The sequence below is a fragment of the Cyprinus carpio genome, chromosome B19 (genome assembly GCF_018340385.1).
Source record: "Cyprinus carpio isolate SPL01 chromosome B19, ASM1834038v1, whole genome shotgun sequence".
Classification (NCBI taxonomy): Eukaryota; Metazoa; Chordata; class Actinopteri; order Cypriniformes; family Cyprinidae; genus Cyprinus; species Cyprinus carpio.
The window spans coordinates 16980316-17008032 of NC_056615.1; the positions used below are offsets into that span (position 1 = coordinate 16980316).

Genomic DNA, 27717 nt, shown 5'->3' on the forward strand with positions numbered 1-27717 from the left:
AATAATAGGCTGCAAGAAATGTGGGTGTTACACATTTGAAAGTAAACTGTCAACTCTGAAAAAAAAAACTTATTCTATTGAAATGTTTTATGATTATGTTTTAAGAAATGTTTATATATATATATATTGTTTATTTTTTATTATTATTTTTTTTTTGTTACAAACACATTCTAAGCTGCAATAAAATTTGGGTGGTTGCTCACAAATATGGCTAATTTTTGTGGAATTTGTACTTGTGAAACTGTGAACATGTTGCTTGCCTCTTACTCACTGAATATTATTTTTGAAAAGTTCTGACTATTGTGAATGAGATTTCTTCCTTGTTATCATTTCTAACATCTTTGAAAGACAGCCATATAAATCTTAACCTACAAACTTCCAAACTGTAAGTCAAAACCCACTTCAGAACATGTTATTGTTCAAAGTTGGTGTGCTTTTTTCTCATATGGTAGCTAGCGCAAATGTTTCCTTTGACTTTTTCAGCTCTAGCTGTCCAAAAAGGACAACAGTGAGTCAGAACAACCGGAGAGCCACATAAATTCTTTATTGAGCTCTTACTCAGGAGTCAGGAGCACTTCCTGTGAAAGAGTTTGACATCGCAGGGAGGGACAGAAGCTAGTATAAAGTGGAGAATGCAGAGACTGAAGAGGCATCATTATAGATACAGATCACTGTCTGCAGAACTCAGGCTTTCTCAGTTTCTTTTGCATGAGTGAATACAATAATGATGAGCATGAAGCCTTTAGAAAACTATTGTCAACTAAACCTACATCCCTATTACTGTGAACTGATCACATCACAACCTAATTCAGGTTATGGGAAATGTGTTAGAATATATGTCATCTATAATTACACATGGTTCACTTTGGGTCTGTGGCAGCATGAAAGTATTTTGAACAGGTTTAGTAAAAAAAAAAAAAAAAAAAAAAAAAAAACCCTGCACATTATTGCTATAATCTTGTTGAACCCACTCTAATGAAATGCCTGTCTTGGGGTACTTTTGTGGCAGGGAGATGGAGAACAATATCTGTACACAGAAATAGTGAAGACATCCTACATTAAGAGCAAGATCATTATCCAAGTCTCAGGAAAGTAAAAAAAACGGTAATTTTATCTTCCAGCTGTAATTTGTGACAATTAGAGGTCGCCTTTTGGCAGCTCAACAACCCTCAAGGCTCTTGTTCAACCAACTACCCACAGAAAGCCAGTGAATGGAGTGTGCGCTTCCAGATCAATGTCATTATAGTTGGAGCCCCTTGGTAGACATCATGGATCCTTGAACAAATTATGACCATTTTGAGTCTGACCAAGTGGCTTTTTTTCAGATTTTTTAGGCTAGTTGTTTTTCAGTGTCTGAAATTATACTTTTTAATTTAATTTTATTTTGTTTTCATAAGTGGACACCTAACTTTGCAAATAATTATCAAATATGGAGAACACTGTATATGAAGTGTAGACTACTATTATGCAATTGACCTAAACTGAAATCTTCGGGTGGAGCTACAGAGCTTGCCTATCCATCAGGTCCAGGTATAAGATTTTGTTCCAGATTTTTATGTCATGATACAGCACTTCCTGTTAATGTTTTTTTGTTTTGTTTTAATCCGCATTCCTGATGATTACAGTCAGCTCTAGTTTTTCTGGTTTCCAGAAAAAAGACAATCAAAGAATGTTTGGCATTGCTTATCAGTTTGCTCTGTGACTAAACGTGTTGATCTGCTTCATGACTGTCTTCATGCACTTACTGTAGGTTGACTCAATTCCCAAGCTTCCCATAAACACGCTGCCATTTGTTGCTGTGATGTGACATACCTTGAAAGAGACAACCACCGTTTATTTATTTTCATTTTAAATCACCCTGAAAAAAATCAAATAAAAATCATGTTCTTCTTGCAAAGTAGGCTACTTCCAAATTTCCATATGGTCAAAAGACAGCATCTGTGAATGAATATGTAAAGGACAGATTTTATTGTCAGTTCTATACTAATTGAAACAAAGACCCATCTTGTTTTACTCAAATACTTATATTTTATTAAAAGTACATCATGTACTAAATCCAGAGATAATTTCCAGTTTCATAACGCCTGCAAATACATGGCAAGGAGGAAATGGTAGTGTTAGTGCACTGCTCCATCTTCTGGATGATTTACAGTATGACAAATAATAGACTAACAGCAGCCTTTTTTATCTCCACCGTATTGCCTTAGGGCAAAAAAATCCAATTCATTTTTAGAAGTTTCCTATGTACAAAGCATGATTCAATGAAACAAATCTTTGTACATGCATACACATAAATAAGCAAACACGACAAGAGCTGAGACAGCTCAGAAAACTCAGTCTGCAAACTTACAAACAGAAATAGATACATGTAAAGTTAGAACCATTATAATTTAATAATATAATTTAACAATATACCTTCTATATTTTATCAATAGCAGCAAAATCTTTCACATTCAGTTCAGAGTCCCCACACTGTGTCATACTAACAGAGTAATGATGACGCCATCATCCCGGCCCTGCCACAGCATCTCCCCCTCAAAAGCCACCTTTCCATGCTTCCTGGCCCTCATTAGTATTCCCACGACTTTATCAGAGATCCGCACATATCTGTCAAACAGATCGCCAAAAGACACTCTAGTGTAACCGTCTGGATCCGGGTCCGCCATGGTCCTTATAATGAAGCACATGTCATCAATCTCCCGGTGGATGTGTGCCTCTGCACGTTTGGCCCTCTCTGCAGTCTTACTGCCCTCTTTGGGCCTCCCATAGCCCTCTTCACCCCGCCGCAGCCGTGTTGACATGGAGTACTCATAATCAAAGTCCTCGCTGAAGGGGTTGAGCTTCTGATTAACGGTATGCTCTGATGCCCAGTTTTGCCAGCGGCTTTTTAAGTTGCCCACAGCGCTGTATTTTTTGGACAGGGTATTAATTTTGTTGGCATCTTCAACATCCTTCTTGCTCCTAAAAAGATTGCATATTATTTATAATAATGCATATTATATATATATATATATATATATATATATATATATATATATATATATATATATATATATATATATATATATATATATATAGCCTACTAGTAAATAATATATATATATATATATATATATATATATATATATATATATATATATATATATATATATATATATATATATATATATATTATTTACTAGTAGGCTACTTAAGTGCAACAAAATGTGCTATACTATAGCCATTTCATCATATTTGTTTAAAGCAGCTGTATGTGTAGGAGTGGGCGATATATGCCATAGACACAATTAACTGGTAGAAATATGTCAACCGGTAGTAGAGATTTTTGAATGTTGTCTGTCTCCATCATGGTTACACGTTCACATGGCATTAATGTGCTACATGGTCATGAAAATAAATCATTTGCATGCATTTTTAAGCATTGTAGTTTAAAAACAAGTGATTTTAAGCCGTTGAAATGCAATCAGCAGTGAAAGAGAACTCATTTTACTTTAGTTCGCTATAGTTATTTTTGACAGTTTATAGGCCTTGAACGGTTAAATACACACACTTGTATGTGTCAAAATGCCTGTCTTTACAAGTATCCTTGTAAACACAGTAGGTCTTAGCGAAATCAAACAGCTGAGAAAGAAAACACAGTATAACAATAAGTTGGAGCCACGCTGCTCTTAAAGTGACAGCAGTCTAATCTTCCTGCTGTCTATTATTCATGTTAATCAAACAACAAAAGAGAGAAAATCTTTCACTGCTCTTGACTAAATCACTTTTGTAATTTAATAAGAAGAAATATATATAATTTAATTTACACAGTGAAGAATATGCAGTTTTGATTACTTTATATAATGTATGTAGCATTTCTTATTTATTTGTTTTACTGTAGTTATTTTGTCCTGTTGCTTGTAGTTAGTTTCTTATTCTTATTTAATTGCTGACTGTTTACTTGTCTTCAATGAGCCTGAATTTTTTTAGGCTATTTTTTTTGTGATATTTACACTGGGGACATAAATTATCAAATTTCATGTTGATACCATAAAGACCATATGTAAAGCAAAAAAGTGCATTTCCATCAAACACAGCATAAGTTATAAATACATTGATTTACAACATCTAAATATTATCATGACAGACTAACCTTTCATACCTAACTAAAAGATCAGACATCTGCTTCATCACTTTTTGTTCTAAAAAAAAAAACACTCCATTTTTTATCTCAAGTCCAGAACTTACCTGAGAACAGAGGATCTTTTGATTGTGAGCGCAGACTCTGTAATTTCATTCGTCCTATTATTCGCTGTGTCCTCCTGGTTGGTTCCTAGCTGCAGGCTTCTATCCTCATTATCTTCACTGTCCTCCTGAGCCTGCTTTTTCTCTTTTTCCATTTCCTTCCAGCCCCGTGTCAGCTCCGAAACCATGTTGGAGCACTTCCTGCGGCGTGTGGGTGACCCTTTCTTGCTCAGCATCTTGTCCAGTTCATCCGTGGCCGGGTCCTTGCAGATGCGTTTGGTCAAAAAGTCAATGCCCGCACTTTTCTCCTGAACTTCCCTCGTCACAGTTTTCACCACTTGTGCAGTTTTGATGCGTGACTCCTCAGCGGCCTCCACATCATCCTGGATTTTATTTCTAGGGTCCTGATTGGAAAGAGACTTTTGAGATGGTTTGATTTTTGGAACTATTTTTTTTGCATCTTTGGGCTCTTCTGGGTAACTCGGGGCCCATCCGCTGGGTTCGCTGGACTGCTTCTCTTCATTTTCGCTCACCCACTGCTGCCAGCTCCTTGTTAAGCTGCACACCATGCTTATGGCACGCAGCTTTTTAATGTTCTTGTTCGTTGAGGGCTTCTTTTCTGACATTGTTTACCTCCAAGGGGTTGCTTCAGTCATTCAAGTTCTTTGTCCCTGATGGCTTTTATATAGCACCTCGTTGTGATTCCAAACCTGTAGTAAATACTAGACTCTGAGCTCTCCCTTAGGCACTAGCGGTTTTGAAATGGGTGAACCAACCTTACATGACGGTGGAAAGTATGCCAGGCATCTCCACTGATCATCTTTCCTTGACACTTACCGACCTCTGGGATTGGTGGGGAATCACGTTTCATCATAGACGTTGCCCATTGCTGGGGGTAAACAGGGCAAAGATGTCAGTGAGTGTTAAGCTTTTTCCTAGCCTGCACAAATGTGCAGACAGCTGCTCTGTGCGTCTTATCTTGATACTTGCATTCTGTAGCTTTGTCTTTAGCATTACCTGATGCTTATCAAGATAATCAATTAGCAGTGTCAGTTAGCAAAAGCAACAATGTCTATGTTGTCAATGCTAAGTCGTAAACTACCAATGTGAACTGTGTGGATCATTTGCATAGGTTCCCTCAAACAGTCAATTATACTGTGAATAATTATAGTTGGAATGAACAGATTCTTGACAACAATTCCAACTAAATGTCCAAGTTGAAGGAAGAAGTTCTGTATTAAAGCTTATTTTTACATTTAAACCAGGAAACTACAACGTTACTTAGACCATCACACCACATGGTTTATTTCAACCTCATGAAAAATAATATAGTTAATAGATAGCCTAATATATAGATATAACATATATAATACATTTCATTATAACGCATATATATAAAGTAATAAATGGATTTTAATATGATATAATTTAATACAGTAAATATTAATAGTTTTTTATCTACAATTATATGTATGTTCACTGTAAAAATTATTTTTCAGTTTTGTAAATAAAACAAAAATTATTCATTTGACAAGAAAATTATATTTATTTTTTTTAATTCCATGTGGTACTTGCTATTTCTTCGAAATTATTTGTGCATTTTACTAGCAATTTTTGAGTGAAAATAGTTTAAAAGTAAATCAAACACCAATATTTTTTATTTATGTATTTTGAGTGTGTGTGTGTGTGTGTGTCTGTGTGTTCAAATAAGAAATATAAATGTAAAGGGATAAACGGGAGTTGTTCAATAAACATAAGATATGCAATTATAGGATAACATATCTCCCTGTAGTCCAAGCAAGAGAACAAGATAAATAATAATAAAGAAGAAATGAATAACCTTTTTTGATTGAGGGAAGAGCAAATGTCAAGGAGTCACTCGATCCAAGACAGAAGCAGAGATATCTTTGGTGAGGAAAAAAAGTCACCTGAAGGAGGCATGAAGGAGTTTCTGCTTGCGTACACAGCGGATAGTCTTGCATTGCACCTGGCAGCATGCTAAGACAGAAGAATTTGACAAAATTATAATGCAACTGAACTAGAAACACTTATATTTCTTTATACCACAGAAAAGCATTTAAGTGCAGAAAATTGTGCTTGTGCATATTTAAATGTTGTGTATTTGATTAAAAGGTGTTTAAGTATGTCAGCTATGTTTATCGGTTTGTTTTCTGATAGCATTGAGAGGCATTATTAATAGTATCTGCATGAAGCAAAGGAAAGGCAGCTGCTGGCTGTCAGTCACATGATGTAGAGCTGTGTCAGTGAGCATGCATAGTGGACGGTCACTGTGACTGTAAGAGAACTCTAGACAAATGGAGCATATTCCAGACTGCTCTTGATTCTAGACCAGAGAGAGAGAGAGAGAGAGAGAGAGAGAGAGAGAGAGAGAGCACAGTGCAACAGAACAAATTCAACAGTCATATCCACTAACAAGAAAGCACATTTGACCTACAGTCAAAAAGGGCTAAAATTAAAAGTCAATTTGGTCAAAACATTAGCACAGGTTACAAAATGTAGAAGAAATTTGAAATTATAATATTATAATATTATTATATTAGATTTAACCTTGGTTAATTCTCAGCTGTAATTAAACATCACCTAAACAGAGAAAATAAAAAACACTGCAGAATTAAAATAATGTTGGTATTTGTAAAGTGTGTGTGCACTGAGTCGCCAGCAGAGGTCCTCATAACAACAGTGTTCCAATTTGAATGGCTGAGAAGAGCTGTCATGTAGGATACTAAATAATCTTTTTAAAACTGAATTAAACTTTTATTTTAATACTTTAAATTGCACATATACTATATATAATTACAGTATTATATACAAATTGCAGGACAAAAGTTTCAAATAATAATGATTTGTTTAATGTAAGCTGCTTTTATTTGAACAAAACTACAGTAAAAACAATTAAATTGTGAAATAATTACATTTTAAAAATAACTGTTTTCCAACAGAATGTATTGTAAAATGTAATTTATTCCTGTGATGGCAAAGCTTAATTTTCAGCAGCCATTACTCTAGTCTTCAATGTGCTGATTCAGATATATGTATATAATTATTATAATTATAATGTTAACCATGAAATAATCAATGTTTAGCTATTGTAGTGCATGCTGCTAGTAATGCCAAAGTCATGGGTCTGATTATCAGGGAATCTCTGATCAAATGTATGCAATGTATCTAAAAGCTTCTACCAAAGCATCAATGCAATAAGTAATCTGTGATAAATTTGTCTGTGAAAAGTGTTTTAGGAGATAATTAAAGACCAAAAATGCAGACTATCATTAGAGCATAAGCACAATCATGTGCAGATGTTGAGATAAAGGCAGATCATCCAGAACGAATGATATATGGGGTCATTCTGCAATGCAGGTCAAATGTCAAGGCCTCAAATTCCCTTTGTGTTTCGAACTGAGACCACTTTAAATGACCTCATCTCACCCCACACTTTCCCAAAATCTCTGTAAAAAGAAAATTGAAGGCCAAGAGCACTTACACAGTTTTGATTGTTCACACAACTTCATCAAAATTAAAAATGCTAATTGAGACACAGCTCACTCTAAGTGCACAATTCATTCCTTCCATAATACCTCATTTAACTCATCTAGTACACAAATATTTGTCCTACACCAGCCCTCAGATGGTTTCCATTCCGACCAAGCTTTCAACTGATTTATTACGTTCATCATTGGTATGGATGGGTACCTCATCCAAAAAGCCAGGTGTGAATTGACTTCCCAAATGTCTGGAACGGCTGTCTGCACTAGACTTATGCTCCAGTGGTTCCTTCATCCATCTGGACTGAAAATCTCTCCTGGTCAAGGCGGGCAATAGGGTCCAGAGTCAGAGTAAGAGCACCTGTACCTGCTGTTGCGTGTCGCACTTCCCTGTTTCTCCGTCTTTTTGTTTGCCTTTCAATTCCTTTGAGTCTAAAACCATTCCTGAGCTTGTTTTGTTTGGCCATCATAGCTAATTGAGCAGGCACAGACTACACCACACTATCCGAAGCCCTGGGGTTTCTGATTTGCGTATCATTCTGAGCAGGGAAATAGGATTTCTGTTGTGGTAATCTGTCTCTGATTAAGAGGTAAATACATTGCTCTGCTTTTACACTGAGGTTGCAGGCAAAGCTTTTGGTTTTCAAAATATTTGCAGTAGGTGGAACACATTGCCATCAAAATAACATTTTTTTTGTCCTGAAAGTAACAATTTTGAAGAATTATACTCTAGGGTTTTACTCATAGTTATTACAGAATATTTGTACTGTGAGAATCATGTTGTACTATGTTGTTTTTGGAGTAGCCGTCCAACTTTAGCTGCCAACCATGAATAAAAAATACCTGCAAGACCGCACAGTAGAGGAAAAACAGTACCCAATTCTCTTACAGGCATAGAAATTAGATATAGAAATTATAAGAGAGAAAAAGCAGATGAGTAAAATAATAATAATAATAACAATCATAACATCCTCTTTTCATGGATAACAACCTAAGTGTTGCCTCGAACATTTTGGGCGCTCCAAAGTCAACAGTGTCAGCTCGTGGTCTTCAAATCTTTCTCTAATCCAATAAAGCTTTACTGCAATGAACATTATTGATGGTGTTTAGCCTTCTGGAGCGGCCTCATAAATAAACGTAATGGACGGTAAATTAGCTCGTACGTGTTCAGGAGTCGGCAGAAAACCCCGCCAACAGGCCAAAGAAGAAATCCCAGCCCCACCTTCGTCCCATTTCGCGCGCATTTAGTGTCAGGAAGAGTGAGTGGACTCATGCAATCAGATGAGCTTATTATGGACCAAGAGGTACTGTCTGGTTTGGAATTTATTAGACACATTTGTAAGGTATCCATTTTAGGGGCAAGCACGTGAAAAAGTGAAGAGTTACATATGTTAACTCAGGTGATTAATTTTTCTAGTTTAACGGCGTTAATGTAGGGGAGGGGCTAGGGATAGCTATTCCACTCACAACTGCTGCTTCTGTCTCTTTTTCTTGACAAGAATTGTGTTTATTTAGGCTAGATGCGGAACCTCTTTACGACCACATGACTCCGGATAATTAATTAATTAATTAATAGTCTGAAAATAATAATTTCAGACGAACTCCACTTTGCATTAGCGCCAGGTGTTAGTCAAACGAGCGCAGAAACGGTACAGATGATGAGGGAGCTTCAGTAGAACATCAATGAATTGCAGTCAGATGAGATGTTTCAAACTAATTTTCCTGTCCTGTCAGTCGTTATACTGTTATACAGTCTTTATGCGTGCGCTCTTCAATTGCATCATTACATATCGAAGCGTGAAAGGAACTATGAGCATACAATGTTGCAGTTACTGTATGTCGTCACTTAAGTCATGAAGTTACCAAAAAGGCAATTAAAGCTGCCTTAAAACTGTGCATGCATGCAAGTATTTGTTATATGAGTTACATTTAAGAACATGTCTCATCGTCTCCCTCGTCTGACACACATGATTCAGCTCCTCAGCTTATATGAGACTTTAAAACAGTGATCCTCAAATCTGGCTCACTTTCCTGCAGAGTTTAGCTCCAACCCCAATTAAACAAACCTACCTGTGATTTTCTAATGATCCTGAAGCAACTGATTAGCAAACTCCGATGTGTTTGATTAGAGCTAAACTCTGCAGGAAAGTGGATCTTGGAAGCCAGATTTGAGGATTCCTGCTTTAAGACCTGAAGTGAGTCAGAAGAGGTAATGATTGACAGCACTAATACTCTTTATATACATGCTTGTTCTTTTTTCCATTTAATTTATTTGTTGTAATATATATTTTCAGGAATCTGTTAATCTTTATGAGTTTGCCCCTGAGTCAGCATCCCTATGGATAAGTGTTAAGCAAACTCAGCAAGCCATGACCTCATGCTACAGAATTGTATGTCAGACACTAAATCTCCTGAGGTAGTGTTAGTACACCCATTATAAATTTTCCTGAGAAGAACAACACCATTTTACAGCATTAAAAATGAAGAAAAAAATCTAGGAGTTCAGCTGAATATCTGAAAGGGAGGACAGGGCCATACCGTGTAAACATGCTTCCTCTCCTCTACAGTGAGGTATAATTAAAAGGTCTTGTCTTTTTTGTGTGAGTTACATGATTGATTGTCCCTCATCTTTGCTGTACTGTATTAGTTATGCTTTAGGACAAAATGAATAGGAAACGATTCTCACACAAATACTCATCCTTGACTGTCCATGCAGATTACCTCAGATGCACAAGAGGATATAAAACCTTTTTTAAAGATGTATGCGACTGCAGAGAGATGTTTTCTAGATGTTCTAAAAGATGTGATGCTGGGCACGAGCCTTTCTGTGAAAATAACACTAGCACATCTTCATGAGGAATGAAACCATATTGTCTGTAGTCTGAGACCTTGTGCATAAGAAAAAAAAAAAAACTCATGTATGTCTCGTTTTTGCTTTTAGATAACCCAAGACAGCATCTCTCATATATAATCAAACAGATTTTCTTGAGAACTCCCTTGAATTTTTAAATGCAATACTTTCATTTTAGATAACATACTGTACTGTTACTTTATGGCAACATAAGTGCATAGCCTAACAGGATGATACATTTGCATCTGTTGCCATGTAATGCCTTGTAAGACTTTTTTTCAAATCTTGATTTTTCGAACATTCAAAGATGCCCCCTTGTGGTCAGATTCACTTTTATTGTGTTGTAGCTTCATTTTTTCGGTTCTGATTTATATTCCATTTTTGTTGTGAACCAATGGTTGCTTTGTATGTTTAATTTGTGTTGGGTCTGCCAGTTCCTTTTGGGCTGCTTGTTGAGGATCTAGCACCCAGTTATGGCCCCGCACTCTTTCCTTGACGTGACTAGCATGCAAAACTTTTGTCCGTATAATAAAGTCACTGAAAGCAAACAACAGTCCTACTTTTATCAAGGGCATGGTTCTCTAAGGGTGCTGTGTTGCTGTGCTCCAAAAACATTAGGATTGCTGCTGGTGAAATAAAGGTTAATGCCACTGAGCAAACAAACAAACAGAGCTTTTCTCAGAGCACATTCACAGTCAATCACTTCAGTGTGGCTGGGGGGAAGGACCCTCTTGGGTCTGATTCAGCTGTGGCTAACAGGACGAGAGGGAGTCTGATGAACAGGCCTTTGATGGCCTTGTGGCTCGCGGCTCCATCATAACTCTTCTGAACACCTCCCTCTTCCCATTAGTCTCATGCATTACCTCAGCCCATTCCCTCTCTCCCTTCGGCCTCAAAACCAAATTTCACTCTTACTCTCTTCATCCATCCATCACCATGAACACCTTCTGGACTTCCAAAAGAGAAAAGAGAAAAGACCCAAACCACTAACTGTATGTTTACACTTTTATTTTCCTTTCAGACTCAAAATCAATGCAGCCTGACAATGCCAAACAGGGAAATCTCCAGGGCAACCAAGCTGTAGATAGACTAAGTATCTGTTTCTCTAAAACTGAGGATCTGCCAGTAACCACTATTGCATTTTTAAAAATATAAAGACCCTGAGATCAACAAGTTGATCTATATTTAAAATGAACTATTTACTCATTGGTGTCGCAGTGAGGTTGTGCGTTTCTCAGGCAGTTGAAGCACTAGAATTGACCCAAAAGTGAAAATTCTGTCATTATTTACTCACTCTCTCCAAATCCTGTATTGTTTTCTTTCTTCCATGGAACACAAAAGGAGAAATTTTGCACAACGTCATTCAAACTCACCATGTTAAGATCGGTTACCTTCATGGTTAATGTCACCTTGGCATGATTCTTGAGATGTTTGAATGTGCACAAATGTGAATGGAAGGGCAAAATAGACTCGATGGAAAAACATGCTTCTCTTCTTACATTTTTGCAAAACTCTAGAAATGTAAAAAATATAAACAAATCACTGCAGTTTCCAACTCTAAAACACTAATGACAATAAAAGACCAAAGACCTTTATTACTTTTCATACTGGTTACAGGGGCAGATTATCACTTAATAAATTCAGATGCATAGTTCCTTACGCTATACTACTATTCTGTGACCTAAAAATATCTTTCTGGTGTTGTAAACTTGCTCGGTAGCTCACCTGGTACAGTATGGCGAGTCATGATAAAAATTCTCAAACACTTGTAGAAGCAAGCTATCATGGCGCTGTTGCTCCAGCAAATGTGGTTTTATTATATTTTTACTACAGTTAACACAAACAATCAGATGTAGTGTTGGTGGTACAATATGTTATTTTCAAATGTAATGGAGTATTAACCTTTTAGTACCACTCACTGGATATCACTTCTGAACTGCCACAATATGTATGACAACCAGTGGAAAAAAAAAATTGCAAGATTCACATTCATGTGTTTCGAATAAATCTGAACACACTTTTAGCACCGCTTGCTAAAAGTAGTCATATTATTTAACTAAAATCTTGCACATTTTTACAACAAGCCTGGGTTGAATTTCTTACATTTCAGTCGGTTCTTCACACAACGTATGGCGCAAAAGTCCTACAGGCTACATTTGTGGTTCTTTTTTTGAAGTGATGACACTGTATAAACTGTTTACATCTGTTAAACAGCAAGGCCAGAACAACAGTTTTTCGCACAACAGTTTTTCTGCATTAATCCTAATTTGAACAAACAATGAATGGAACATGCTGAAACCATAGTTGTAGTTGTTTAAACCCTATAAATTCAGTAAGTTGAAAGAATTTCAAAAAACATTTAAAATAGCCCCAAACGGTGCAATCCACAGCTTCAGCATGTTTTAAACTATCCCTGGGAATAAGTTCAAGTGGTCCTGAGCCAAAGAAATTCCAGAAGATTCATTTTTCTGTTTGCTTCCCTCAATCTAACTTGAGGGAAAAGATTGCTGAACTGTGGCCCATTATTCATTAAAAGGTTATATCTGGTTTATTTCTGGAACTTTGACTATGCAGAAACATACTTTTAGAGTCATGCATATTTTTGTTTTATTCAGGTGGCCTTATTTTCAGTTGCTATTGGAAATAAAAATTTTCATGTTCTGGTGTGTGATGTTGCTATCTCTACCCTTTCACTCTACAGGTACCGTCTCTTTTCTTGTCTGATCTGGCGTCAGGCCCATTGCTTGTCAGTAGACCAGTCCCGCTCCTCCTCTGGGGTTCCTGTCCCCCTATTCAGGTTGTGCAAACAGGAAATGATCCGTCTTCAGAAACACCAGTGGACCGGAGAGGCGTCTGAGTCGCCCTTCACCTAGCGTTCCTGGTCACATAAGACTTTAAGCTCTGGACGATATCGTGGTGTCATCAATACATATGTTAAACTATATCTCAGCAATGCAAGGCAACCATAACTCACCTCTTCTGTTAGATCATGTGTTGGCTTGAATCCATCACACATCTTGAATGCTTCTTGATTCTCCTTTTTGTAGGTTCAACATGGCCCGGTTGGTCCTCCTTTGTGTCTGTGCCCATCTGATGGTGGCTGCATTCTGGAGGGTATAGTGGGTCAGCTCAGGTGTTGAAGGACAGGCGGCAGTTTACAGGCGCCCGTCGTTTGCTTAACCCTTTGATTAGGGTGTAGGAATGTCAGCTATGGGGGGATTTAGCGGCCCCGACAGCATCGTTTGACACCTCAGCAATCTGTCACGGCAGAGTGGCGAAAAACTAACAGTCTGCTCGCTCTGGACACAAAGGTGGCTCGCTTGCTCAGGGCCCATTCTGTCCAAAAACTGAACTCCTTTATATTTTTTTCTTTTGCCATGTGTAAATATTGTGTCTATGGAGCGACGTGACCCAAATAGAAAATGCTGAATAGCTCTGTGAAAGAAAAAGAAAGACTGGATTCCAGAGGCAGTAATAAATGACTCAAAATTGCTTATCCAGCTAAGCTTGGGGCATCAAGTTTATTTTTTTGAATAAAGTCATGAACATTGTTACAAAGGATGAGGCATTTAAATAACATGGCAAATGAAATTTGAATCAGGCAAACAAGCTCAATACCATTAATGTTACTTTAGCTACATCTTCTTTAATTCAGAACATATTGATGGTTCTGAGCTAATTAAAAAAATGTAAAGCAGTGCTTTCCTCTGAAAAGCAATTTTAAACACACTAAATTACAGTATTTGGAGTATGATATGAAACATGCCATTCTGCAGCTTTCCAGACAGTTTATGGATTTACAATAAAATTACCACTTTCCAGTAAAATGCTCTATGCTGTTGTTACTTGAGGGAAGACAGTAGTAGTCTTGCATATAGCAACAATCTACTGGAAGAGTATTATCAGACTTTTAAGAAAGATAGGAATTCTGATGGTATTCAAATGACTTCTGTGAGCATGCAAGTAAGTAATCTAAAAATAACCTTTTTACAATCCTGCCAACTCAAAAAGTCTTACCAAATAATGTTTTTTTTTTTTCCAAAAACCAAAACACTTTTATCAACAGAATTGATGTACATTTGTAAAGTCCAGCTACAGTTTACAATAAGGTCCCATTAGTTAACAGTGCTAATTCATTTACTTCACAATAAGTAATACATTTGTTATAGTATTTGTTAATCTTTGTTAATGATTTAAAATACAACTGCTCTTTGTTCATGTTGGCTCAGGTCCATTAATTAGTATGATACAATATACAAATACAACTTTGGATTTAAATAATGTATAGTAATGTTGAAATTACCATTAACAAAGACAAAAAAAAAAAAAAAAAAATTGCTGCAGAAGGTTTTTTTTTATTTTTTATTTATTTTATTTTAACTGATGTACTGAACTAATGTTAACAACGGAACCTTATTGCACATTGTTACCAAAAGTCTTAATGGCTCACTCAATGGATGGAATGGAAAAGATGTGGTTTTAACTTTTAACTTCACTTGACGTGTTAACAACAAGCACACAATGCTATAAAAGTAGCAAACCTAGCATAACAGTCAAAGATGTCCATTTAGCAAATGTTTATATGTGAAAACAGTTAAAAGTGGCATATCGAAACACAAAAATGCAGTCTGTGTGAACCAGCCCTACGATTGCTACAAATAAACTTCATGTACAAATGAAACTCACATGCTTATCTGACTCCAACTATCAAAACGTTTCCTTTCAATAATGCAGTCATTCAGAATTATTAAACACTTTTGCAAATCTATAGTCTTAGGTTTAAGGATAAATTTACAATAAGTTCATCCAAGCTTGTCGGTAAGAGCAACACTGCTTTAGACAAGAGCTGCAAAATACAATTGCAAAACAATCCCAATATGACAAATCCTCAAAAGAAAATATGGTTTGAATCATTTAAAACATTATTATATGTATTATACTGCACCAGTACCGTATGTGCCATTGGCTTTACTCCATCAGTTCTAACGATGATTAATATTAGATCAATATTTTTATGGTATTATCTTTAATAGCTGTGATCTTTGGCATGCATTTCAAAATGTTATGCCAAGTTATGATGTGTTTAAAAGGTCACCAAAGTTCAAAGCCAATAATAATATGCAGTTTACACAATCAATACAATCAGGCTGGAGGATGGATGTGCTATTCTTTGCCGAAAATGTCCCTTGTAAATAGCACTGTAAGTCACCATTAATGCTGCATGCTATGGTTTTCTTCACTTTGACAGGAATAAAGTACACAATAAAATAATAATAATAATATATTGGGATAAAAAAGCATAAAAATGTGAAGTATCACAACCCAAATATAATTGTGCAACATGTTTGTATTAAACATTAATAGGTCCTTTTAGGGTACTGAAGGACATTCAAGCTGCATTAAATTCACTTGGAGACTCAAAAGCCAGATGAGCATGGGGCAATTGCTAGACGATGCAACCCAGTCCACTACCACCAAAGGTGATGTGCCTGCCTCAGCAGTCCACAGGTCCTGAGTGACAAGTAAATGGCACTTAAATTTATACCTCTGATATTTAAAAATAAAAGCCCAGCCAAGGCAGCTCCTGCCCTAAATTCCCAAAGAGCATGCCATCTCCCATGTAGTCCCACAAAGGTGATAGGACAGCTTTCTATTCACAGGATTCCTGTTTCCTGGAGAGCTGTTATCTCAAAAGAATGCTGCATAATCCACATGGCAAGCAGCTAACCACTTATACAGTGTTACTTGATAATGTCATGGGCCCAAAAAGTAACACTTTACTAAAATGTTTTGGGCTATTTGAGAAGAACTATGAGAAGTCGGCTGGTCGAATCATCATGACAGTTGATCGGAGAGAGTAGCTGGGGCCTTTGAAATAGTGCCACTTGATTCCATTGAATTTTCCGACATGTTGTCCTTGTCTGTAGTACACCCCGTTCAGGTTGGATGGGCCACAGGCATCATACCACCATCCTAAAACAAAAACATTTACAATTGAGTACAACTTGTAATACAGTTATATATATTCAGGATCGCATTATCTTGAAAGAAAGCTAACTAATGTAATACCACACAACATAAATCATATATACATTGTAACAGAGTCATTTTAATTACTGTACTTTTCTTAAAAAAATACAACCACATCATAAAAGCCACTTATGGCCAGGCTAACAGCTTTGTAGGTTTCTGAAACTAGATGCCTAAAATATTGCTTGTACTTGTGTGATACTATTTTGGTTTATTATTTCAGATTATCGACTATTTTTATTGCTGACAGTCTAGTTGTGTATTTGTCAGGCTATGCAGGCAGCTTTGAAGCTGGAGGTGCTATGTGGTCACTGTGGTATAGGTGAGGAGTGAGTGAGATGGTAACCTTTAAGGTATTTAGGGAAAGTGTATATATATATATATACTTGAAAGTAACAGAGTAAAGAGGATGTTGTTTAAATCAGCTGTTTGAGTTTGAGAAGCCTCTTCTGTGGATTTCGAAGTGTTATTTGTGTTAATGTCTGTCTTGACAGATGCACTTTTAATAGCATGTGCTGTATACTGAGGGATGACCTGATATGATGGGCTTGAATTTAAAAAAAGTAGTCTCCCAAAATGTCATCACTTACTCATCTTCATGTCTTTTAAAAGCTGTATGATTTTTAGAGGAACATGAAATTAGTTATTTATAGTAAAACTTCCATGCATTTTTTTTCCTGATACAATGAAGGTGAATGGTGACCAAGGCTAAAAACACAAGATTTTTAGTTCAACAACTTAAATGTCAGTCTACTCCCTCACACAAAGCTATCATAGGACTCAAAATATAGCCATAAAAACTAATATTAAAGCTTTTGACAGACCTCGGTCCGCGTTCACTTTCATTATAAGCAAGAAGTCACTGTGGCGTTATTTTAGTTTAATGTATGATAGCATTAAGCATTATTTGAATGAACTTTTATTGATATATTTTCAGTTTTGTTTATAATTAAGTTTTAGTAATTTTGTTATGTGTTTTTGTCATTTTTATAAGTCAGTTTTATCTAATAATTTAAGTATTGCTCCTTGAAATGTTATTTGAAGTTTTTGTCTAGTCCTTGTTTTCATCTAAAATATTTATATATATTTTTAAGTGGCCAAAAATAAAATATTCTTAGTAGTTGTACTTAATAATAACAACTGTACAACTTTTCAGCGCATTAAATTTATTAAAATTAATCTGGCCTGTTCATTCAATTAGACACATATAGAAAAAAAGAGTGCCCGTATTGGCACATCTCATGAAGAACTTGAGCTTCACTTCACAAGCTGAAATGGCAGAGAGATCTGTGACATTTTAACAGCCGTCCCATGAGCCAAATACGCTGCCCTTTGTCACAGCTCTCACTGACACAGTAAACTGATTGGATTCTACTTGTTACTATGCCTTCTCATCTCAGGCCATTAGCTGGCCGAGGTCCTCGGTTGTCTCTAGGCTATGTGTTTTATAAGCTTGTTAACCACACTGCATAACAAGAAATGAGGCAACAGAATGATAAAAGTTTGATTTCATGATATAAACCAGAGCTGGAACCAATATGTCTTTCATTAAAGCACTTAAGCTACAGAATTTAAAGGGTTCTACTTCGAGACTGACAATTTCAAACATTTCCGCAGTTTTTTATGAAAAACTTTCATTAAAAAACCTTTCAGTGCAACACTACTCTGTTTTATTAATTGCATTGCCCAAATCCCCTTGCACATACAGCAGATTTATGCATGTCATCCTACTGTAAGGCTCACATTTGTTCTCATACTGATATTAAATATCTCAGAGATGAATCACTGTCAGGGTCTTATTTAGCATTTGGCCACCAAGGACAGAGAAGGTGATGGCAGATTTGGGTGGACAGCATTTCTCTCGATGTCTGCTTTATTAAATGATGCACAGTGATTTGAGACCTGAGAGCTTACTGTATGAAAAGCAAAAGTTGTCTGTGGTTTGCATCCACTAGGAGAGACTGTGGGAGTCCTATACAGACCTACAGATACTTGGTGTTCAGCCCATTCTGGTAGACTCCTCACAGGATGTGAAAGTCCACAAAGACCTCATTACAACTTGCTCAAAGCCTTATGCAGTTCTTTTGCCAAAAAGAAAGCATGAGATGGTCCTATTGCAGCAGTTAGCTGTGTACATAGACACAGACAGTGTTTAGACTGGAACCTACTGTCTGCACACTTCACAAAGTCTTAATTCCCTATGGGACAAGAGTATATGTAGAGCGTAACATTATAGCAGCTCTTTAAGTAGTTAATTTGATTTTTTTTTTTAAACAGAATGATTCATGATTGGGTTCTATTCTTAAGTTTTGCTGATTTGAATAGAACATTTTACAGAATGTCTACAGAGAAAAGCATTTAGTGCAGTGTGTTTTGATTCCTCAATTTTTTTTTTTTTTTACATAAAGTGCATCTCACTTTCCAAATAAATGAACCAGTTCTCTCATGAACCAGTTCTTATTAATGAATCAGAAGAATACAGCATGGCAAGCACATTTTGATTACGGACTAATGATTCTTTTTAGTGAATCCTAATATAAATTCTGTTCTAAGTCAGAGACCTAGGTCTAGGTCATTTCATCGTTTGGCAACAGACAGGCAAGTACAGTAAATGCAACAAGATTTGCATTTCGTATTTACAAAAAAAAAAATCTTTAACAGAAATGTTAAAATCATTCATATTCTGTTTGTTCTGAGTATCCACTGTACTAGCTGCATATCATTAAAAAAAGCATATGTTCTACTTTTCCAGTTGTAATGTATTTAAAAGATTTTATTTTACATGCATTGACAGTATGATTTTGAGGATCAAGGCTAGAGTATCCCAAGAGCAAGACAAGCTTGTACGGCTGGAATAGATGAATATACTCAGCAGCAGTGATCTAAAACAGAGGATTTCTGCCTTACCCCCGCTGAGCATCAGCGCACACTTGCACGTGCAGTTGTCATTGTCCATGTCTTTAGTGCTGAAGTCAGCGCCATGGATCGCCAGACTGCTCTGTCTGCCCGCCGTCCCGCTGTGGCTCTTCAGGAACAACCTGAGACAGATGGAGGACAGAGAAAAAGAGAAGAAATAAGAGCACAGAGAAAGACTTTGTTATCAAGGAGGGCTTAGACAAGAAAAATTACTGCCAGAAACACCCATGAGTGATTTATGCAGATTACCTTCACACTCATGACCCATTCTTTACTGTTAGCATCAGTTTTTAATAGTATTGGCCGGGGAACCCCATGCCATTTAATCCAGACACTAAAGCACACGTAGAAACCACACAGCGTGTGTAATTCAACTCCAGCCATCTACAATTCAAAACCCTCACTTAATGCAGGCTTGCATTCAAATGCTTAATTTTATGCAGCACTGACGCCCAGAGTTTGGAGGGCGGCCTTTGATTTTCCCATCTTGCTTCATCGTGTCAGGAATAGTTCTGCCCAAGGTCTTAACCTGAGGGTTATTACCCCTCTGACTGTTTTTTTTTTAAATCCAAAGTGTCAAACTCAAAGCCAAAATACTATACTGCATGGGCATGCCAGCAATGAAAGGAACACCAAATGAAACATGTTCAGCCCCTCAAAATCATTTCCTTAAAGTCATCGCCACAAATACGATCAGACAGTAGAGAGTGAGCTTTATAAATCTCTTTATAAAGATGAACCTTGGAAAGCTACTTGGAAAATATATTTTTGGTTACGCTTTTAGGGATGTCCAAAGAGGCCAGTGATGCAAAAACAGGCTTTAGAGGCCAAGTGTGTGATTGTCGTTCTTATTGTTAAGTGGGATTTTTTTCTTACATTTTTTTTGTTCCTCACACATCATCCATCTCATAGACTCTCTTATAACAAGCTGTCTAATCATTTTAAAGCCACCCACACACATCAAATATCAGTTGCAAACTTTCTTCAGTGACATCATGTTCATTAAGATGAAGTGTGTTGTAGCAGTCTCTAAACAAAGATAAATGAACTGGCTGTTTGTGGTTTCCGGATATGCTTGATGCCAAACCAATGTATTTTGTTCTTCGCTGAAACTAAAAGACTATATTTTAACAGACATTTTATAATACACAAATGCAATACTGATCGCACTCGTTCAGAATGACTGCATGCTTCATTTACTATACTGTATAAGATGTCAAACTTGTCAAGTTTAAGTTTTTATGAGGAAATAAACTTCCAGGACGTCCTCAGAACTTTAATGGCGGACACAAACATGTTACTGCATAATTTGACTTGTAACTGCACAATTTAACTGCACTTTACAAGTTCACCACTTCATAGACCTTAGCCAGACACCATTTTTAATAATCTTTTTATTAATTTAAATTGATTTTTACTTTTTTAAAATAGTTTTTTTTTTGTCTTATGCAGTGATGCACATAAATCATCAATTTTGTGTGCTACAATATAATTCAAAAGTGATTGAATATTAATTAACATATATCTTTCAAAAGTTTAAAAATGTTTTGAAAGAAGTCTCTCATGCTCACTAAGGCAGAATGTATTTGATCAAAAACACAGTAAAAACAGGAATATTGTGAAATATTATTTAAAACATATGATTTGTGTTTTATTTTGACATGCAATTTATTCTTGAAAGGGCAAAGGTGAATTTTCAGCAACCAAGAAACTTTTTTTTATTAATATTAAGTTATTAATGAAAACAGTAGTCAAAACCTAATATTTTCAGGATTCTTTGATTAATAGAAAGTTCAAAATAACAGTATTTACATAAAAAAAATATTTCTGAATCATTATAAATGTCCTTACTGTAATGTTTGATCAATTTAATGCATCTTTGTTGAATAAAAGTATTAATTTCCTTAAAAAAACTTACTGACCCCAAAATTTTGGACAGACTATTGATAGATATGAATCAAACAGTGCTTTACAAAACTGTTCCAGTTGAAAAACCCTGGTTCAAAGCATTCAGATCAAGTCCCTCACACACAAAAACCAGGTGAATAAATACACACCTGCTCGTCTCCAGTCACTGAAGTTTCAACACACTTAAGTCGTGTGCATTCAGTTACTGTTGTCCCACAAATGTCATGTCATGCTATGGACTTTGTTTCAATTTTGAGCTCAAACATCTGCACGGCCAACACAGGATATTGTTCCTTATCCTCCTTCTCACCAGCTTCAATCAACTATTGCTGAATCAGTCCAAGCCTTACTAGGAAAAGCTGTGATGAAAACTGAGAATGGAATGAGATTTATTTGGTGTTTCACAACAGCACCCCGAGGGAAGTGTTCTGGTGTCCGGTCATTTTATTTTCCTAATCTGAAATGATGGCAGTTTGGTAATGTTCCTCACCGGATATGCGGTGTTTATTCTGAGTAAAAGAGGATGTATGGATGTGTTTTTCCTAGTTGAAATCATGTCCATCCGATGAACATGATCCAAAACCTAAACTATTATTCAGCAACACAATCTAAAAGAAGGCAGGAAGCAAATACACAGGCCTTTTACAGTACAGCAGCAGAAAAACAAAAACCTGAGTGCTGTAATTCACACGTGCCATAGGGGTCCATGCGTCAGAGCCCCTTGCCAAAGACTGAAAATAAAAAGCCTTACATATCGTTTCCTCTCTGCGGCTGTGGGACATGTCAAAACCCATCATAGTGTAGTGTGATAAGCGTGAGGCCCACTCCTGAGAGGAACCTATGGTTAGCTCCTGCCGTGCGCCTTTAATCTATCACATCCAATCTGAAACATGCAACGATCCTGCAGCGGTAATATTTCTTTAATTTGGTAGCGTTGCTGTGGAATTTAGGCTGTCTCTTGAAACATGAAACACTGTATACAGCATCTTAAAGATAGTCTAATGACAGTTACTGCGCCCTTTTGCTGGCCCAAAACAGCTTAAAATTTTATTTTCATCTACTAGGTCAAACTGATAATTCACGGTTACTTCTTTTTGACCTCATCTGGATATAACATTGAGCAAATAATGTACAAAAACTGGATGTCAATAAAGGAGACCTTTGAAATTTTTCTGTGCGCCCTTTTGCTGACAGCACTTTGGAAGAACCTTGTGATATTGATAGTATACACTTTTAATGCTTCAGCAGAGAGTTCACAGCCTTCAGGGTGTGTGTGCCAAGACCTCCATACAAAATTCACACCAGACACAGCTGAAGTGATCTTTGCAAAATCTGTGGATTTAAAACTTGGCTGGACAAAAGATATTAAATTAAAATCATTTCATCTGCTTTCAAAAACAAACATATACTGTAGCACAATTATGTCTTTCTAGGACCTGAAAAGCAGACATATCTTGCGATTTGACATCACTTGTGTCTGTGCATATATTCAGTCACTCTTGGTAGTAGATTGTGACATACAGTAAGTAACATTTCAGGTACAGTATACATGCTTTACTCAAGCCACAAGGCACTATTTTAAAGATCAAATGTGACCCTGGACCACAAAACCAGTCATATGGGTAATTTTAACTGAAAGCTGAATAAATAAGCTTTCCCAAAAATCGCCTTTAAAGTTGTCCAAATTAAGTTCTTAGAAATGCATATTATTAATCAAAAATTAAGTTTTGATATGTTTACGGTAGGAAATTTATAAAATATCTTCATGGAACATGATCTTTCCTTAATATCCTAATGATTTTGGCATAAAAGAAAAATCTATCATTTTGACCCATACAATGTATTGTTGGCTTTTGCTACACATATGCCCATGCTAATTATGACTGGTTTTTGTGGTCCAGGGTCACAAATGAACATGTTTACTTAAGGTGCTTTCTCAGTTTCAATTAATTAATTAAAAACAACAGAAAACAAAACATACAAAAAATTTAAACACCACCACCACCAAAAAAAAAAAAAAAAAAAAACCTCTCTAAATTCAATAAACAAACAAAAAATATGAAGGAAGTTTTTGTTTTCAACCCCTCATTGCATTTGACTATTGAGAATTAGGTCTTCTATTTTTAAGACTGTTTTTTAAAACAGAGTCAAGTACATTGTGAGCAATAAAATATTAAAATGCTGACGTTCCAGTGAGTTTATTTGGGCTTTTAACTGCTGTTCGCCTTTTCTACTGATTTTTTTCCCTCAATTACTTTGTACCTCATCTTCTCTCCTAATTTAAAACTTATGCATATTTTACTCAGAATGCCCACACAAACACACGCTTATGCAAAAAAGATCATCATGGTCATCAGCATATGTTTTGTTCTGGTTGCTGATTCCCAGCATGGGATCCTGGAATGCTAGTTTCCCCACCAAACTTTTAAACTACTGTAGGTTAACCAGCAAGACTTACACTGTGGCTCTGCTGGCACAAATCAGCCTGGACTGAGCTGATTTAAGCAGGTCTTCTCAGCAGGGATATACACACTCTACTCAATCAATATACAAAGCAGCCATGTAAACACAGGCAGAGTCTGGGTGTCTGTCAGTGCTGTGGGCATTGGCGCTGGGTCAGTGGCATGCAGCCCAAGAATATGAACAAGACTGACCCCCCGGCATGACCCCATCCCAATGGGAAAAAAAGGTTGCAGCAGCACTGTCAGGTCTCCTATCCTCCATAACTTTCCTTGTGTAGGTTCACCCTAGAAACAAAACACTGGGCTCTCACCAATTCCAGCTCACACAACACTCATACAATTAAAAAAAAACAAACCGGCTGCTATATATATATATATATATATATATATATATATATATATATATATATATATATATATATATATATATATATATAAACTCTTAAAATAACTGAATAAAATGCTTCTGCTCGGCTGGAGATTGGCAATGTAATTTATGATCACATTCAATAGTGATGTAGAGCACTGTATAGGTGCCAAGCTAACATTAGCACAGCACTGATCTTTTGAAACAATTACGCTCAAGATCCATTTAGCTGATTGTTACACTCCCCGAAATAAAGGAGCTTCAGAATTCATAAGTTGTGTAAACATGACTGTAATAAGAGCTGATGTTTATCAGCAGCATCTGCAACAGCGCTCTCAAAATTGTCAAGAAATTTTATACATGACATAAATGGTGTAATGGGTATTTTTCTTCTTGTCAGTTTACTCTCTCCTTTTTGCCCTGCTTAATTTTTCTTCCTCAGGTTATGCAGTTTTAAAATAAACAATTTTCTGTATTACAGGATAGAGAATATTACATAATAGTGAAGGAAAAATATATAGCACTTATACACAAAGATGCAGCAGTCTGACAGTTAAAATAATTTCATATACGTAAGTCTATAATACCTGGAGGTCCATATACTGTATATATATGTGTGTGTGTGTGTGTGTGTGTGTGTGTGATATTTTCCAATGTGTCACTGCAGATGTATCAAAATGATTATGTCAATTATATTGAATGGATGCATTGTTTTGCCAGATCCACCGCAGTTGACATGCACTTCCATTGTGGCTGATGTAAACCAATTATTGTAAAATCCCTAGTAAATCAAATGCTGTCCATTGTTCACCAGTCAAAACTAAATTGCGAGACTGAGACAGTGACCCTGTGGTACACCCATGTCAAAAGTCAGTGTAGTGTCACAGGCATTGATCATTTTCACAATTGCTGTCATGGTCTTCCTATTCAGTGCTCCTGAAACCAGTTGAATTTTCCATTGCATAAGCCTAAAAAGTCTGCATAGGGCAGAGCTGTGGTCAGTTAGCACCACTGAGGCATATAACATTACTTTGTGATAGCGGTAGATAACTATACTTGAGGTTTGCCAAAAGAATGCACAAGAAAAATTTAATTGGAAAGGTTATTTTTTCCATGCCAAAATCTGATTTTCATCTTGTTTTATTGTTTACACTAGTCTCAGTCTACACTTGATTTTGTTGCTGAAATATTCTTCACTTAAATCCATGTTGTAGCACAAAGGTCAAAAATACACACACAAGAAACAACACACACACACACACAACGTAAAAAAAAAAAAAAAAAAAAAACACACAAACACACCTTTACACACACACACACACACACACACACACACACACACACACACACACAAATATATATATATATATATATATATATATATATATATATATATATATATATATATATATATATATTCTGACATTCTAGTATATACAAGCAAAAGTAGTATATACTTGCAAAAAATATTTCTGAAAGGAGTATCTTATGATCATTAAGGCTGAATTTATTTTATTAAAAATACAGTATATTGTGAAATGTACATTTACATTTATGCATTTAGCAGACACTTTTATCCAAAGCAACCTACAGTGCATTCAGGCTATACATTCTATTTTTACAAGTATGTATTTTTATACAAATATTACTACAATTTTTTTAACAAATATTAATACAATTTTAAATGTTCAAAATATTTTCAAATGTGATTTAAAATTAAATAGAAATAGAATTTCTTTATTGTTACTTTTGATTAATTTTAAGCATCCTTGGTGAATAAAAGTAATATTTTCTTTAAAAAAAACAATGTAATTAAAACAAAATTACACCAAACTTTTCTTTAGTAGTGTGCATAATAACATAAAAAGTTATTGACTTTGACTAAAGAATAAAAATGATCTCAGTTTAAATGTAACATTAGAGATTGACTATTCAAATTATTGAAGTGGCAAAACTAATATGCATTTGTAATATTACTGTGTAATAATGCTGACTGATTTACTGGCTCACACATCTCACTTCCCTCATATACCTAAAATTATTGCCTCGGACCTTTGCAGAAAATTGGTTATGTCAAGAAAAAAAGGAGATGGTCATTATTCGAAATTTATTGTTTTGGCATGGTATACATTCAGCCAAGTGCTATTTGTTCACTTTAACCTTTACCCTGTATGTAGTTTGGAAATCATTAGTATTGAAAAAATCTAATAAGCTTGACAGTTAGTCCTTTTCATGGTTTAGGTTATGGGATTATGCTCCATTATTTCTATATGCAATTACTGCTGTTCTAATACAAACTCTTTTGTAAACTAGCTTTAAATTTAAGCGAATGCAAGTGGCTGGCAGTCAGACAAATATTTTCCAACTGGAAAGTCTCTACGTTGGTTCTGACAAATAGAAATGCTTATGCATCGTAATATGTTAAGTTCTAAATTATCCTTTGCAGATTCAAGCACACGCTTGTGGAATTTTAATGTGCTTTTATGTGCCATAGACTATGTGTGTGTGTGTGTGTGTGTGCATATGTACAGTATGTGTGCATGGTGTTTACACCCTTCATTCTTAAAGGGATAGTTCACCCACAAATAAAAATATGATAATTTTTACTCTTCCTCATGTCATTCCAGAACTGTATGATTTTCTTTCTTTTGTGAAACACACAGGTTTGGAAAGACATGAGGGCAAGTAAATGATGACAAATTTTGTTTTTGGGTGAGCTATGCCTGTATCTACCTAATAACCCAACTTTCCTATATGATACAACTGACTAAACCAGCACTTGAGAGCACAAACTACACTGGAACAGCATAAAACTTCTAAAAAACAGGCTGTAAAGATTTTGCTGACGCTGCTAGGATTTACAAAAAGCAAACATACTAGACAGGCCTATCTGCATGCTACATCTACCACTTGTGCTTTTTATATACACAAACAAAAAAGGTTGTCAGGTCGGAATCTGAAGGTCTAATCTGAATTGCCAGAGGTGGCAACCTCTTGCACACTTTGTCCTGGGCCAAAGAAAGAGTTTGTTTCGGCCAGTATTCTCAAGAGGCAGTGTGTGATTACCATAGCATGACAGTTTGAGAGAACAAATCTATTTTTAGAGATGAGAATGCTGATTAGATTCCTGAAACTCTTTACCAGCACAGGCCACTATGGGCCAGCCAAGTGTGCAAGACACCATGGACCACAGCCCTGCTAAGATCCAAATAATTTGAAGTTGAGAGCTCGTAAGTGTTCACCTGCCTATGCATGAGATACAAGTGCAATGAACAAAAACTATGTTTGACTTTCTTACTTCTTTCTTTTTTTTTTTGCATTTTAAAATAAGAAATCTTAGTGGTTAACAGGGCAAAAAAAAAAAAAAAAAAAAAAAAAAAAAAAAAAAAAAAAAGGAGAATCATTTCGCGTGACGACCCTAATTCAAACCCAGATGGAATTAAAGCAAATAGCTTT

The 27717-nt window shown here is 35.9% G+C and overlaps 2 protein-coding genes across 5 annotated transcripts in view; both read right to left on the reverse strand.

Annotated features, from left to right (window-relative positions):
• Window positions 1-2005: 2005 nt before the first annotated feature.
• On the reverse strand, window positions 2006-5015 carry LOC109094684 (actin-binding Rho-activating protein-like). Its single transcript, XM_042745707.1, has 2 exons — window positions 4228-5015; window positions 2006-2961 (listed from the first exon to the last, which is right to left on the reverse strand). Exons 1-2 carry the CDS (start codon window positions 4848-4850, stop codon window positions 2478-2480), a joined length of 1107 nt encoding a protein of 368 aa, XP_042601641.1. The 5' UTR covers window positions 4851-5015; the 3' UTR covers window positions 2006-2477.
• Window positions 5016-14079: 9064 nt separating this feature from the next.
• Window positions 14080-27717, reverse strand: part of LOC109094683 (angiopoietin-1) — a 141725-nt gene continuing 128087 nt past the window's right edge. For all 4 annotated transcript variants that reach the window (XM_042744741.1, XM_042744739.1, XM_042744740.1 and 1 more), the window contains 2 exons: window positions 19516-19646; window positions 14080-16551 (listed from right to left, as the gene is read on the reverse strand). In XM_042744741.1, coding sequence (XP_042600675.1) covers window positions 16388-16551; window positions 19516-19646 — 295 coding nt within the window. In that variant the 3' untranslated portion in view covers window positions 14080-16387. The remainder of the gene's footprint in view (window positions 16552-19515; window positions 19647-27717) is intronic.